Raw genomic sequence first — 16,352 nt, 5'->3', positions numbered from 1 at the left:
AGTGGATGCACTTATGTGGCTTCATTCTTTGAACTGGCTTGTATCATGAACTTCTTGGGAGCCCCGCCTTATGGTGATGAAGTTCCATGTAAACTGTGTGGTGACATTGTGGTTAATTATTGAATCAGACAGAGCTGTCATCATTTCAGAACAAGAAGCTCCATTAAGCACATTTCTGATGGAATAAATGTCTATTTTCTGACTCCTCCTGGAATCAATTATGAATATTCAAGGCAGAGAACAGCAAGTGGAAATTAACGTCCAGTAGAGGGACAGATATAAAAGAGGATGTCTGTGACGACCACAGATCATTCTCCGAAGATGGAGTTGGCTGCTTTGGAACATGAATCCTCCCTGTTCCTCTTGTGGCATCTAAGACATTCAGGCAAGATAGGAAATGGCAGAGACTGGAATTTGGAAACTAGCATGCATTCATGATGATATCATTTGCCTAGAATCAGAGTGAGTGTGATGATCTTTTATATTCTGGATCTTCTAATCTATCTCAAACCCCATCACGACAGTAGTAGAGTATTTTTCAAAGAAAAAAAACACATGAATAGATGCTCTGGAAATTAAGTAGGGAAGATGAAAATAATGCACACACCTGAACGTGTTGTTTGCCATGCTATTGTCATTGTGTTGTTCCCAGGACATGAGACAAGGTGGTTGAGGTAATGTACCCACATCAATAGAACAGATGAGCTCTGGACTTGCAGAGCTCTTCTACTGAGCTAGGAAAAGTCATCAGAGCGTCCCAGCTAAGTACAAAGTGGGACAGATTAGTAAGGGGTTACCTGCTACTTCAGGAAAGTGGTTAGAGTGAAGTGGGCAATGAACACTTCTGTAGGCAATGGGCCAAAAAGACTAGTGGGTTACAAAGAGTCTAGCGGGTTACTCCAATTGCTTTGTGCAGACAGCAAGACAGCTATGTAGCTGGGAAACTTGCATTCTCTCTTTCATGTAAAAAGAAATCAATTGGAATAAGATCTGTTGTTTCACATCAAAATGGGTCAAGTTCCCATTTCTTCCCTAATCTTCATGCTGTTGATCCTCTTAGGCACATTTTTGACATCCAAGACTGTTTTACTGAAATGTTATATGTGCTTCAATTGTTTTTTAAACCAGATGCTCCTTGCAAAACTCTTCCTTCATTTTTTTTCTGGTGTGCTCTGATACATGCATCAAGGTGCTTCGTGCCCGTGTTTTAGTAAAGTAATACAGATGGAGAGATGTCTGCAGTGTAATTTTTCGAGCCTCATTGTGTCTGCCATCATGAGGCATACAAGTCCTAAATCCAGGCACAGGAAAGCTATGTGAACAAGGCCAGCTCTTGGTGTTATCCACACTACACACAGAGCACTGACTGTCAATGGATCAGTGAAACACACCATGCAATATTTCAGTGTGGTGCAATTTGAACTTGGATTTCCATTTCAGGACTACAAACCCCCCCACACTCACAAACACACTATGCTGACACACACAAAGACACACAATAAAACAATGAGAGCCAAATCACCAATTGGAAAGGGGATTCTTTCCTGGGGCTGTTGGACACAGGTGGATTTTGTGGGTCTCTACTCCCTGACCGTCACAAAAACCTGCCCTTTCCCAGGCTTTCCTAATAGCAAGGCAGCTTCTGCCGTTCCTTCAAAGACATGATATTTTATGCAGGGCACACTCAATCCAGGCTGCAAAGCTCAGGGGTTAGAGCACTGGTCTTATGAATCAGGGTTATGATTTCAAATTTCACTACAGCCTGACCTTGGGAGTTTGTGGAATCTTCATCACTGGAGAGCAGGTTAGATAATCACAAACTACTGGAACTGGAAGGGACCTTGAAAGATCATCAACTCCCGCACCCTGCCCTCGCAGCAGGACCAAGCACCATCTAGACCATCCCTGACAGGTAGGAACTTTTTCCTAATGTCCAACCTAAACCTCCCTTGCTGCAGTTTAAGCCCATCGCTTCTTGTCCTGTCCTCAGAGGCCAAGGAGAACAACTTTTCTCCCTCCTCTCTGTGACATCCTTTTAGATACGTGAAAGCTGCTCTCATGTCCCCTCTCAGTCGCCTCCTTTCCAAACTGAACAAGCCCAGTTCTTTCAGTCTTCCCTCATAGGTCATATTTTCTAGACCTTTCATAATTTTTGTTGTTTTTCTCCAATTTCTCCACATCTTTCCTGAAATGTGGTGTCCAGAACTGGACACAATAGTCCAATTGAAGTCTAATCAATGCAGAGCAGAGCGGAAGAATGACTTCTCGTGTCTTGCTTAAAACACTCTTGTTAATGCAGCCCAGAATAATATTTACTTTTTTTGCATCAGTGTCACTCTGCTGACTCATATTTAGATTATGACCCCTAGATCCCATTCTGCAGGACTCCTTCCGAGACAGTCGCTTCCCATTCTGTGTGTGTGAAACAGATTGTTCCTTCCTAAGTGGAGCACTTTACATTTGTCTTTATTAAACTTTATCCTGTTTACCTCAGACCATTTCTCCAATTTGTCCAGATCATTTTGTATTATCACCCTATCATCCAAAGCAGTTGCAATCCCTCCCAGCTTGGGATCATCTGCAAACTTAATAAGTGTCCTCTCTATGCCATTATGTAAATCATTGATGAAGATTTTGAACAGAACTGGTCCCAAAACAGACCCCTGCACAACCCCACTTGTGATGCCCTTCCAGCATGACTGTGAACCGTTAATAACTTCTCTCTGAGAAGGGTTATATAGCCAGCTATGTACCCACCATATAGTAGTCCCAAGTAGCCCTAAGTAGCCCCATCTATCAGAGATAATCTAGATGGTGTTTGGTCTTGCTGTGACGGCAGGGGTACGGGTCTTGAGGACCTCTCATTGTCCCTTCTGATGTATGACCACCCACAGTTTAGTAAAATCCTTTAGCAGTAACAGGAACTGTCGGTAAAACGGGCGCTTTTGAACATGTTACCTTGCACAATTACTAAACAAACCACTGGGGCATAGGTCTCATCTAACAGTGGTGTGTCTATATTTTCTACTACAAATTTCAAAGGACTTTAAACACATGGGTTCTTATCATTTTCCAGTTTTAAGCACAGACAAATGGAGTGGGGAAAGTGGAGGTCACATAGCTACTTGTAGCTACAATTGTAACATTCAGCATCTTACAGGCCATAGAATTCCACTCAGTCATTTCTGTAGCTGGTCCAAAAACCTATTGCTGCCCTCAGACACACCATTCAGAGAGACTTCCAGCCTCGATCAGAGGTTTTACAGTGCTGGAGAACTCGTCTGTCAAATGGCTCCATTGGTTAATAGTCCCTGGTGTAAATGGTAAAAGTCCGGAATTTTGAAGAATGGCCATTGAATGGCAACGGGATTGTGTAGATTGTGTGAGACCACTCCCCTTGAGTAAGGATGGGGGAAGCAGGCTCACAACTTGTGAGGTTCACTGGAATGATTAATAATCAAATTCTTCCCCCTCTCCCTTCCTCTCTCTTCTTCTTCACTGATACCAACAAATATAACTATATAACTTGACTAATAGTAGCAAGAACCTGCTATACTCAGTCTGTAAATCTTTTCCACCCTGGCCCTTCTCTTGATCAGTCCATAAGCCAGTGGTGCTCAAACGTTTTGGCCCACTGCCCACCCTGCTCAATGTAGACCTTTCCGCAGACCCATGAAGACAAAATGGGGAGAGTCTGACCAGGAGGTTAGGTGCAGGAGTGGGCTGAGGGTGAGGGGTCTGGGTGGGAGGTTGGGTGCAGGAGCAGGCTGAGGGTGCAAAGTTGGTCAGGAGGGAGGGTGCAGGAGCAGGGTGGGCGTGTGGGATCTTGGTGGGTGAGGTGTGCCTCACAGGGATGCAGAGCAGAGGGATGGGGGATGCTTATCTGGTTATGTGCCCCGGACTGCTCCCATTGGCCACGATTCCAGCCAACGGGAACAGCAGGCAAAGCCTCCAGGTGAGCATTTTCCCATGCTGTCATTCCCCCATCCAGAGTTCCAGCGCAGGCTCCCTGCTGCAAGGGGGGGGGGGAGGGCAGAACTTGAGCTGGCAGCCCATCTGTGAAATGGTCGCAGACCGCTAGTGATCCAGGGTCCACACGTTGAGAACCACGGCCATAATCCCACTTCACTGCTGGCAGTCCTGATGCTCTGCCTGCTAGGTGAAGGTAACCATGTAGGTAGCTGACCTACCATGGCTCAGTTTGCAAGAAACCTTCAGACAGGGCTTTGGCTATCCATCGATCTTTTGTTAATTGTCAGAGTAAGGACACGCTGGATCCACTGCTTTACACTTTCTCACTTTTGACTCCGCGTTTCAAGAGTATTGAGGGGTGTTGGACGCTGAACGGTCATTGAAATTCCGGACACTGGGCTAGATGGACCTTTACCCGGTGTGGCTGTTCTTACGTTCTCCTTTGAAAGCCTCAGTCTTCATGTCTGCGGATGTTTTTCTTGTTTTTCTCTTTACAGGTTAGTGTTTTGTTCAACCAGTGAGCATGGAGAATCACACGGCAGTGACTGAGTTTATTCTGATGGGGCTCTCCAGTGACCCACAGGTCCAGATGTTCCTCTTCCTGGTGTTTTTGGTTATTTACCTGATCACCCTTCTGGGGAACATGCTGATCATATTGGTGATATGGGCAGACCCCCACTTACACACACCCATGTATTTCTTCTTGAGTAACTTGTCCTTTGTCGATATCTGCTATTCCTCAGTTACTGTCCCAGGGATGCTGGTGAATTTCCTCGCAGTGCAGAAAACGATTTCTATCAACAGCTGCCTCGTCCAGATGTTCTTCTTTCTGGCATCAGGCACGACAGAGATCTTCATGCTCTCTGCCATGGCATACGATCGCTACGAAGCCATATGTCACCCTTTGACCTACATACAAAACATGAGCAAAGAGGTGTGTATCCAGCTAGCCGGAGGGGCTTGGAAAATTGAGTTTACTGTTGCATTGGTCAACACCCTTCTCATCCTAAGAGTGCACTTCTGCCAGGTCAACAAAATCAATCATTTTTGTTGTGAAATCCCCACAGTTCTGCATATCGCCTGCAGTGACACCATGGTCAATGAGGTGGTGGTTCTCACCTCCAGTGTTTTTGTGGGACTGGCTTCCTCCTCTGTGATCATTGTCTCTTATGGTCTCATAATCTCCTCAATCCTCAGAATCCGCTCCACGGAGGGGCGGCGCAAGGCCTTTTCCACTTGCGGATCCCATCTGACTGTGGTTCTGTTCTTCTACGGAACAGCTTTTTGCAAGTACCTGAGACCAGCCTCGGGGGCCTCCTTCGAAAAGCTAGTCACGGTGCAATACAGCATTGTAACGCCGATGCTAAACCCCATCATTTACAGCCTGAAAAACAAAGAGGTACACACCGCCCTGCGGAAAGTCCTAGGCAAAGGCCTATGTTTTCCAAGCACAATGGTTCCGAAATAATTATTCAATAAAGGTGCAGCCACACAATAAACCCATGGTTCTGTTTATCTTTATGAGTTTTGCATCGTAAAAATGAAAACTTTCATCACGGGAAATTCTAGTGTTTCAGCATTAGATTTTTGTTCTGAAAACACACCCTCACACCCCTATATCTATTTCTATATTTTCATTAAACCCCGTATCTATTTATTGACAGAGATAAAGACAGAGATAATGAAATAAAATAGTTCTGAAAATGCTCAATTTGAAAATGACGACTTATTTTCCCTCTGTCTTTTTCATTTGAAAAAACATGTCAACATTCCTGAACTGAAATACTTTGGTCCCCTTTGTTGAACTGACTTCAAAACAAAGTAGTCTGAGACAAATCAACGTTAAATGGAGACCAGTGACTGGAGAGAGGCTGTTCTCAGTGGGGGCAGATGTCAGAAGAGGAGCAATGGGCTCAAGTGGCAGTGGGGAGGTCTAGGTTGGAGATTAGGAAAGACTATTTCCCTAACAGATGATGAAGCACTGGGCTGGGTTCCCTAGGGAAAGGGGTGGAATCTCTATCCCTAGAGGTTTTTAAGTCCTGACAAAAACCTGCGTTGGGCAGGGGCTGGACTCGATGACTCCTGAGGTCTCTCCCAACCTTCATGTTCTATGGATCTAGTATTTCCTTAGGGCCATGTGCAGCCTGAGACGATTTGCATTTTGCGGATCTGATGCCCCAGTCATTGTTAAGGTCTGTCTGCACAGCAACTGGACAGCCATTGCTGGCCTATATTGCCCAGGGCTGGCTGTGGGGCTGTTTCATTGCTGTGCAGGTGTATGAGGTGGGAAGCAGCTCAGGTCCTAGGACCCTGCAAGGTGGAAGCCAGAGCCTGAGACAGACTGAGCCCTCTGGACCTGAATCAGCTGCTATGGGATTTTCTTTGCTGTGTAGACAGATCCATATGGCCCAGGGTCACTGGTCAGATCACATTGTGCATGGAACCAAGAACCCTGTCAGCCCTTGCAAGAAGAAGAAGAATCAAACTCACAAGTGGTGGTGGGTGTTATAGCCTGGGATTATCAAGGGAGCCTAAGGGAGTTAGACACTCACATACCCTGGAAATCAAAAGGAACTTAAATACAACCCCCCGATGCTGATCTGAAAAGGTCCATCTCAGCCCAAGTGTTCACATGACCCTGCAAGTGTCCAACATGAAACAATTAAACCCAGTTCGGGCTTTGGTGATACACAGACTTCAGCCTGCTCGGTATGGGTATGTCTACACTTGCACCCACTTTTGAGAGAGGAACACAAATGAAGACATTCGAAATTGCAAATGAAGCCAGGATTTAAATATCCCACACTTCATTTGCATATTCACATTATGGCGCTATTTCAAAATAAAACTATTTTGAAATAACAGACGCTGTTAAGAAGCGGTTATTTTGAGAGAAGGGTCTTCTCTCGAAATAACAGGTAAACCTCATTTGCAATTTCGAACGTCTTCATTTGCATCCCTCTCTTGAAAGAGGGTGCAAGATTGACATATCCTATTAGAGCAAACACACTGCTAAACAGCTTTGGGACTTTTTATTAGCAATAGGGAGAGTGAGAGGGGAAGAAAACCCATTGAAAAGCATTTGAAATACAAAGTTTCAAGTCAGTATTTCATGCCGACAAGATCCTGCATTCCCTTCCCCATTAGCTGGAGAATTTTTCAAAGAAACCCCCCCTGGTGCAACGTTCTTCTAGCTGATATTCAAAATGGGAATAACGGAGTCCTTCTTGGGGCACAGAGAAGTAGGATGAGATGGGTTGAAGCTGTTGCTGTCATCAAAGACCTTTCCAGTCCCCTAGAAAACCAAACAAGACAAGCACGCGAAATGGGGGAAAGAAAAGAACAACACAGCTAGAACATGCTGTTCCTGGTTCTCTTACTTGCCGTCTCGCTGTTGGATAAACAATGGCTCAGCCCATGGGGTTACCAACCACTGGGAGACTTGGCAAACTTGAATGGGCATTGGGATGTTTTGGTCATTGCATTTAGCTGCCTCTCTGGTCTCAAGCTTACCCCAATATTAAAAAAACCAAAATTCTCCAACCCCCAGTTTTGTCTGGTCCAGCCAGGCTTTTACTACCAGCTGGACAAAGGCGAGGGCTAGGGGAGAGAAGAAATAGGACAGGAAAGGGCAAGGATGCATGAAGAGGGGAGGGAAACAGATTCTCACGTCCACAGTGATATTAGACATTTAGCCAAAGCCAAAGGAAGTGGAAAACTCATCTGGCTCAGTTTCTCTGACCCCATCTGCTCAGGATATTTCCCGGGATTATGATGAAGAAGGTCTGGGGATCCCAGAGATGTTGGGAGTAGCAGCCATGGTGGTGAAACTTGCACCTTCCCATTCTCCAACCAGCTGGAGTCAGAGAGTCATAGAACCCTACGGTTGGAAGAGGCCTCAGGAGATCATCGAGTCCAGCCCCCTCATTGAGTCCAACCCCCAAAGACATCGCGTCATGATAACCAGCTTTTCCCTAAACTACTCGTCTTGGAAGGACCACGTAGGGCAACGATGGGCACAATAGAGCATGTCTATGTAATTATGTCCACCAATTAGACCTAACTTCCAACACAACAATTTTGATTCCTTGATCCTGGTTTCACTTTGTCTACACTACAGCGTTATTTTGAAATATCTAATTTTGAAATAACACAACTACACACAAAATGCATTTTGAAGTAGCTTTTTTCTATTTCGAAATAGCGCGTCCACACTGATTGGGCACTGAATCGCATTTAAGGTCAGCCGGAACTGGTTCCGGCAGGGCATCAGGTCAGAAGTTACCTTGTGGCCAGGACGGCCCGAGGGCATCCTGGGAAGGGCTGGAGGCCTCCTATTTCGAAATAAGCATCTACACAGTGCTTATTTCGAAATAGCAATTTCGAAATTGGTGTTATTCCTCGTGGAATGAGTTTTACCAATATCAAAATAAGCCCTCCACTGTTTCGAATTAATTTTGAAATAGCAGTTGGCTTGTGTAGATGCTAGGAAAGTTACTTCAAAATAACTTTGCTGTGTAGACATACCCTTATTTACCAGGCATGACATTAACCCAGCCTTTGGGTATATTCAGTAAACTTTTTGTTTGTACCTCTTCAGTCTTTCTGTTTCTCTTAACCCATCAACATCTGATGTTACTTTGAATCTTTATGAATTTTCACTAGCTTTTCACAGCTAATTAGGGGGTAAATTTTTTGGCCCAGTTACCACAAGACTACTCAAACAAGAGTTGAAAGGAGTGAGGGAAAGTTGTTATTATTTCCCTCAACTTACCCATGGGAGCTGAAGAAAGGGGTTTTCAAAGGTACCAGATATCGATCCCCAACTCACACTAATATTATAGAGCAATGAAGATCATGTGGCAAGCTCCCATTAATTTAGGCTTGGATTTTTTTTAAGGATTCCAAAAGGTGTAGGGCTCGGAAATCCCATTGATTTTTAGTAGGGTTCAGAAGACAATTCCCTTTATCTTCTAGGAAAATCTCACACCTGCCAGTTTAATAATCATGGGAATTGTGGACCTCCATCACCTAAGTAGTGTAAATGACTCCCAAGGTGACAAGACAAGAACCAGAAATTTCACTCAGATCTCGTTAGTCATGATCGAAAAGACCATCTTTCCACTATAGGAATAAATATACTGAATTAAATTAAAGTCAATCAATATACACACACTCTTAGTCTATATAACGTAGGGTCACAATATGGAATCAGTCCTTGTCCAACATTTCTTCTGTAAGTCTTTATTACATCCCCACTGGATAATACTAACATTACTTGAGGAACTTGAATTTTTGGAGCATTTTCCCCAGCGCCGTTTTCACTTCTTTGTTCTTCAGGCTGTAGATGATAGGGTTTAACATGGGGGTCAAGATGCTGTACTGGATGGAGATGAGTCTGTCTGGCATTGACGGAGAATCTGTGTTTGGCTTCATGTACAGAAAGAAGCCTGTCAGGTACAATAACCCCACCACAATGAGGTGGGAGCTGCAGGTGGAGAAGGCTTTCTGCCTGCCCCCCGCAGAGCGTATCTTTAGCACGGTGGAGATGATATGCATGTAGGAGATGAGGGTGAGGAGGAAAGAGCTCAGGCCAAATATTACTAGAGTTGCAAAAAGCACCACTTTATTGATGGTGGCTTCTGTGCAGGAGAGTTGTAGTAAGGGAGGGAGCTCACAACTGAAATGGCTGATTACATTGGGTCCACAGAAATGCAGGTTCAGCACAGGAAGTGTGTTTATCAGGGCATGGAAGAAACCCAAAGCCCACGTGCTGAACACCACCTGGACACAGAAACATTTGTTCATTATCCCCATGTAATGCAATGGGTCACAAATGGCTGCGTATCGGTCATAAGCCATGGCCGAGAGTGTGAAGATCTCAACGCCAACAAACAGAGTGAAAAAGAATATCTGAGCAATGCAGCCATGGAAAGAGATTTTCTTCTGCTCCGCTAGGAAATTCTCAAGCATTTTAGGGACGGTGACAGAAGAATAGCAGATGTCGACAAAGGACAGCTGGGAAAGGAAGAAGTACATGGGTGTGTGAAGTTGGGAGTCAGCCTTTATCACTGCCATGATCGTCATGTTCCCTACGAAGGTGGTGAGATAAATCACTAAAAAGACCAGGAAGAGGAGTGGCTGGAATTGGGGATCGTCAGACAGTCCTAAGAGAAGGAAATCGGTCACCGTGCTACGATTGTCCTTTGCCATTAAGCTGGGGAACCCTTCAGATGCAAGAACGGAACTGGAATTGGTTTAAGTGAAACTGTGATTCGAACACAGGGTAACCATGGAAGAGAAACAGAGAGGTAGTCAAAGGACAATTTGCTGCCTGCCCTCAGCTGAGCAAGACTTTGTCTTTAGTATTTCATCGCAGTCTCCTTCCCTTTGGCTGGGAGTTTCCCTTCTGCTACAGATGGAGGCCCCTCCGACTCCTCTTCCTTGCCTCTCACCTGAAAACACTTTTCTCCCTCCCAGAACCATGCATGGCCCTTTCGTTAATGTGAGTACAGCATATGGCACCTGCATAAACAAGCAGAGAAATGAAGTCATAAAATCTTCTCTTTCCAGCCTATTGCAAATCCCCATCCATCAGCAAACAGTGGTGCCAAAAATAGCTGAGAAAGCCTCAAGGAACATGCGATTCTTTGCAAAAACCTCTTCCTGTTTTAGGGCCTGTGACCACTTCCCTCTGCACCCCTCAGTGTTCAATGTCAGCTCCAACTCTGCCTCCCTTTTGCCTAGAAACATGCAGGAAGGGTTAATCGGGGTTAGCTTTACAGGCATTGAAGGGCTTGTGACGAAGTGGGGGGTTGTATTCGCTCGGTTCGCTTCATTATCTTGCATGGGAGTTCTACTGGCCTGTTGTAACCCCCTCAGTTTCCCTGGGCACTGCACCAATAGCGATGCAAATTTTGGTGTGACAGCCTCCCTCATATACACAATGGCTGACTCTTTCTGCAACCTGAGCCTGGAAGGGGAGGAGAACCAGGTGACATCTTTTGCACGGGAATCTGGACAAAGGCTGGAGGCAAGGCTGGCTTCAGGGGGAGATAGATAGATAGATAGATAGATAGATAGATAGATAGATAGATAGATAGATAGATAGATAGATAGATAGATAGGGGGTGTGGGTGGGAGAGAGAGACGATGACTGAGCTAATATACTTTATTGGACCAACTTCTCTGTGAAAGAGACAAGCTTTCCTATGTACCTATAGTTCTTCAGGTCTGGGAAAGGTATTAGATCTATGCTATAGACAGATCAAATTTTTGACATGCAGAATCCTACTTCACTCTATTATTATATTGTAATTTTTTTCAATGTTGAGCTGCAGTTTCAAGACCCCAGGCTAACTTAACCATTTCATCTGGTACCAGAAAAGAATTTGTGTCACTTAAGTTTTGGGAAGTGGTTGCTAACGCAAGAAAGAACACTGTTTGGGGACATAGCTGTGGTGTAAATGGAGAAGACAGAGATTAAAAATATTAATAATTAAAAGCCATGCCAGTGAATGAAGACTGACAAGAGTCGGGAGGAGAAGCAGGGGATTTGAAATCAAAAAAAGCTTCCTTGATCTAGTGCATGAATGGGAAACACAGTGGGAAAACCCTTAAAATAATTCGCAGAACTAAACAAATTACTGATGTTATGTTTTCTTGGAGAAATTGTTTTAGGTCTTTAATCAAATCTGTTGATTGAATTAAATTAGCTTCTTGATTTTAATCGTTCACCTGAACGCGTACCCTCGAAGCTGCTCAATTCATCACCTCCTAGGGATAGGGGTATTTTAACACACTGACCTGATATAAATAATAAAGCCAAACTCACCCAAGAACTGCACGGGGAGGGGAAAAACCATACGATGTCCGTTCTAGTCCTCTGGAGTTCTAGTGGCACAGGTGAGAGAGTATCTATCTATCTGTCGATCTCTCTGATATGTAAGGAAACTGTCTTTTTTTAATGCTGAACGGCCAAATTCTTTCCAGCATAGTTAGAGTTTGGTAGAACCGCATCTAATCCATATCAAGACCTTCTTTCTCTTTCCTTACTTGAGAACACAGATACCCTTTATCTGACTTCAAAGTTCTAATGAGGTCTGGGAGGACTTCTGGACCTGTTCCCTGAAGTATGTGTTTACATCACATTAATTTGCCATCACAAGTGAGTGTTCATTAGTAGTATGATTACTCTGTCTGCAGGTGTGGGTGGGAGTGGGGGCAGGAAGTCCTATGGATGGAAGGGTCAGCTTAAGTTTCAAAGGGATTACAGCTGGTTTTCAATCCAAAGGTCTGGATTTGAGATACTGTGGAGCTGCCCCATGCTTCCAGAAAGGGGAATTCAAGGCGATTGCCCCTAACCCTTATTTACTCACACAAGCATTTTGATGGGATGGCGAATGACTCCAGTGGAAAGTGCAAACGAATGGGAAATGCAGAAGATTCCAGTCAGGTGGTTTTTAACGAACAAGACAAATCTGACATGCGTATCACATCCCTGCCCACACTGCCTCTCTCTGAGCCTTAGAAATTCCTTAAAACAAGTAGAGCCCTTAATTCCACTTCGGTGCTGCAACTTGGACACACCTTGCCATGTTGCTTCCTGCTGTCCTTTTCCTCGACAGGGAGTTCTTAGAAGGATCACATCTCCCTTTGCTGCCTGCAGCCCCTTTCTCCTAATCCCACTTTTGGTCATTTCTGGGTGGACTGTCCTTGCCACTCAAAGGGGTTCAGGTACCCACTTGCCATTGAGTGGCAATAAGAGTTCTAGGCACCTCACTTCCTTAGGCTCCTTTTGGGAAAGCCCACACATAGAATCAGGGCACGGAGAAGCTCATTCCATGTGCGCAAGTGCTGGGGATGCTGCTCCTCCTGGCTTGAAGTCAATTCCATTCTCTTCCAGGGCTTATCATTTGGTGCAAGGACTCTCAGCTCTTCCATTGTACAAGTTGTACCAGCTTCCCAGCCTGTGTGAGGGCCTGGGACTCAAACTCAGGTCTGGGAGTCCCTAGAGCACTGCTCTCTGATGCCAGCTGAACCTGGGAGAGCTGGGAAGCTGCTAAGGGTGTGTCTACACTGGACCGTTATTTTGAGAGAATGAGCGTTATTTCGAAATAACAATGCACGTGTCTACACAGATGTTCCGTTATTTTGAAATAATTTCAAAATAGAGGACGGCTTATTCCGAAATCTGTAAACCTCATTCTATGAGGAATAACGCCTCTTCCAAAATAGCTATTTGGAAACAAGGCATGTGTAGACACGCCACTGCTGTTATTTTGAAATAGCCACTCCCCATGCCTCCTGGGGCTCTAAATCGAGAGAGCACATCCACATTCAGAGAGATGGATTTGGACTAATTTTGAGTCTTTCTTGCAGTATAGACATTCTATTTTGAAATAAGCTATTTTGGAATAATTATTCCAGAATAGTTTATTTCAAAATAAGCGTGCAGTGTAGATGTACCCTGTTGGCAGAGGGATGTAAATTAGATGTTTCAAAAGTGCAAATGAAGCAAGGATTTAAATATCCCACCCTTCACTTGCATAATCACATCCTGGCACTGTTTCGAACAAGCACCATTTCGAATCATGCAAGTGCAATTTTGAATTATGCAAATGAAGTTCGGGATATTTAAATCCCCACTTCATTTGCATAATCATGTCCTGGCACTGTTTCGAACAAGTACCATTTCGAAACTGAAACCGCGGTTTAGACGCATTTTTTCCGACAACAGGGCAATTTTTTGAAAGATCCCGTGCTCCACTGTACAAGGCCTCTCTGCTTGTGTGAGGAAAAACTGCTCCGTTGTTGGAAAAACCGCGTCTAAACCACGGTTTCAGTTTTGAAATGGCGCTTGCTCGAAACAGCACCAGGACATGATTATGCAAATGAAGCATGGGATATTTAAATCCACACTTCATTTGCACTTTCAATGTATCTAATTTACGTCCTTCTGCCGATAGAGAGGTGTAGTTTAGACACACCCTAAGACTCCAGTGTGCCACTCACTGGAGCTCTGACTAGAGGATTGTCCGCTTCCACCAATCATTCCAGCTATGCCACAGGTTCTCAACAGAGGCCTCATGCTATTTCCAAATAAGCTATTTCAGAAAAACTATTTTGAAATAAGTGTGCAGTGTAGATGTACCCAAAGAGTCCACCAAGGACTGGGTTTTAGCTCCAGGGGGTGGGTGGGGTGGGGATCCAGCGTCTGTCTGTGTCCAAGAGAAGCTGTTGCCAAGAGAATGACAATGCCACAGCCAAACAGATGAGGAACCCGTGGCCAAAAATATCATTTTTTGCACAACTTTGACAGGAAATGTCTAAATGAAATGAGAGAACAGTTCTGCTTCATTTGGCTTTCAATGCCATTTTTACCTTGTTTTTGGTTTCTGAGAAAATAGCAAATGTTGAAATGATGCAGACAGCCTGAACTGTAGAGTTTCTTTTCTCTTCTCTCTGCCCTCTCCCACCCAAAAATAGAGGACAATTTTCAATAAAAATAAACAGAATGTAAGGGATATGTGGTGGATAAGCAATTGAACTAGAGCTCTCAGTGTGAGGCAGTAGTTAAAAGAGCTCCCGTGATCTTGTGATGCATAAACAGGGTTAGGCTTAGGGAACTCTAAACAGAGGACTTTCAGGTGACAATAGAGAACTTTGGCCCTGGTGTGACTGCTGGCGGAATCCTGGGTCCAGTTCTGGGCCCACAGCTCAAGGAGGATGTAGATAAATGGAAGAGAAAAGAACCATGAGAATGATTAAAGCAGCGATGGGCAACCTAAGCTAGTGAGCGGGCCACATGAGCCTCCCTCCTTCTCAGTGGGCCGCAAGATTGTCCTAACAAAGATGCTCTCCCAGGATAGGCTAGTTTTGCTCACGGTGCTGGCGTGCCTAGAATCCACGGAGGGTGCTGATTGAACTGCAGCAGGGCTTTGATTGGATGCAGAGGGAGCGCACGGCTCACAAAGTCAGGGTTGTGTGCAATCAGCATGCCCCTCACTTCACGAGACCTGGCTTTATGCGTGTGTCACGTTACTAATACCAATAAAAGGGGGAAAAAACGATGTGGATGGAAACCAGTGGAATCTGGCAACCGGGCGCGTGGGCAACAAAGATCTCATGGGCCAAACGTGTGGCTCTCAGGCTGCAGGTTGCCCACCATTGGATCAAAGGGTTAGAAAACCTGCCTTAGATTGTGTAATTTAGCAAAGAAGATTAAGGAGAGGCGACTCCCAGGGCTGGACAGAGGCATGGACGAGCCGGGCAGCTGCCTGGGGCGCCAACCGATGAAGGGTGCCTGATGGCAGCTGTAAGGAGCGCGTGGCATCCCTTACAGCTGCCATCAGGTGCTGCGCGCCCGGTTCCCGCAGCGCCAGCCCTGCGGTGCCAGCCATCAGCACCCTTCCCCCCACAGCTGCGAGGCCCTGCACGGCCTGGCACGCTTGCCAGCAGTGCCCGCCAGGCCAGGCTGGGCAGTGCATGTGCCATCCACCCTGGGGGCGGGCCCCAGGCTGTGCACCAGCGGCCATGGCCAGTGTGTACATGCGTCATGTGCCTCGGGGGTGGGCCTGTGCCTGCGCAGTGCGTCCAGGGGCGGTGTCGCGTGCCCGGGCCCAGGGTGCCAAAAGGGCTCAGGTCGGCCCTGGCGACTCCTCACATCTTGGGAGCAGTCTGCCGCTGGATTCATAGAAAAGCAAAATCACTTCATCTTAAGCAATGACCTTGTAAGAGCAATGGTCTAATTAGCTTCTCCCCCTACCACTAGCCCTGTGTCTAGACTGCAGGCTTCTTTTGGAAGAAGCTTTTCTGGAAGAGATCTTCTAAAAGAACTTCTTTTGAAAGAGAGCATACACATTTATTGGATTCCGTCTCGCATTTCAGTTGTGATTATTATGGACAGAGTGGCCACCAGGGCACCTGTGATTTTTCCTGGAGGCCTCTTCTTTTGAAAAGACACTCTCTTCCGCGTCCCCACGTGCCTTTTTTTGAAAAAGCTTTTTCGCAAAAAGCGTTCTTCCTCATAGTATGAGGCTTACCGCCATCAGAAAAAACCCTCAGTTCTTTCAACTTTCTGTTGAAAAAACGCGATAGCAGTGTGGATGTAAGTGTAGTTTTTCTGGAAAAACATCTGTTTTACTGGAAAAACTCGGCAGTGTAGACATACCCTCAGATGCACAACGAAAGGAACTTCCCTCAACCCTGGAGTGCGCATCAGAAATAGCCACATGCTACTGGGCCCCATTAGGTGACTCCTCCATTTACTGGGTAAATGGAAGGGATGGGGCTTCCCCTCCTAAATTCACACATGATGTCCCAAAACCTACTAATGTGCTGGGGTTATCCATGGGGGGCTACTCAGGCCTGCTAGGGGC

At 45.5% G+C, this 16,352-nt stretch overlaps 3 protein-coding genes across 3 annotated transcripts in view; 1 reads left to right on the top strand and 2 right to left on the bottom strand.

Annotated features, from left to right (window-relative positions):
• The window catches only part of LOC102462711 (olfactory receptor 14J1-like), an 80,975-nt gene that overhangs the window by 46,319 nt on the left and 18,304 nt on the right, over window positions 1-16,352 (bottom strand). The gene's annotated exons all lie outside the window — the stretch shown is intronic.
• On the top strand, window positions 3,880-5,440 carry LOC102459785 (olfactory receptor 5BS1-like). Its single transcript, XM_075911861.2, has one exon. It carries the CDS (start codon window positions 4,496-4,498, stop codon window positions 5,438-5,440), a length of 945 nt encoding a protein of 314 aa, XP_075767976.2. The 5' UTR covers window positions 3,880-4,495.
• Window positions 9,247-10,678, bottom strand: LOC102459559 (olfactory receptor 5G9-like). Its single transcript, XM_006122766.3, has one exon. The coding sequence runs from the start codon at window positions 10,183-10,185 to the stop codon at window positions 9,247-9,249; it is 939 nt and encodes a 312-aa protein (XP_006122828.2). The 5' UTR covers window positions 10,186-10,678.

The sequence above is a fragment of the Pelodiscus sinensis genome, chromosome 30 (genome assembly GCF_052426305.1).
Source record: "Pelodiscus sinensis isolate ZL-2025 chromosome 30, ASM5242630v1, whole genome shotgun sequence".
Taxonomy (NCBI): Eukaryota; Metazoa; Chordata; order Testudines; family Trionychidae; genus Pelodiscus; species Pelodiscus sinensis.
Note: the sequence above shows the minus strand (reverse complement) of the source record. Positions and strands in the feature narration are given on the sequence as shown.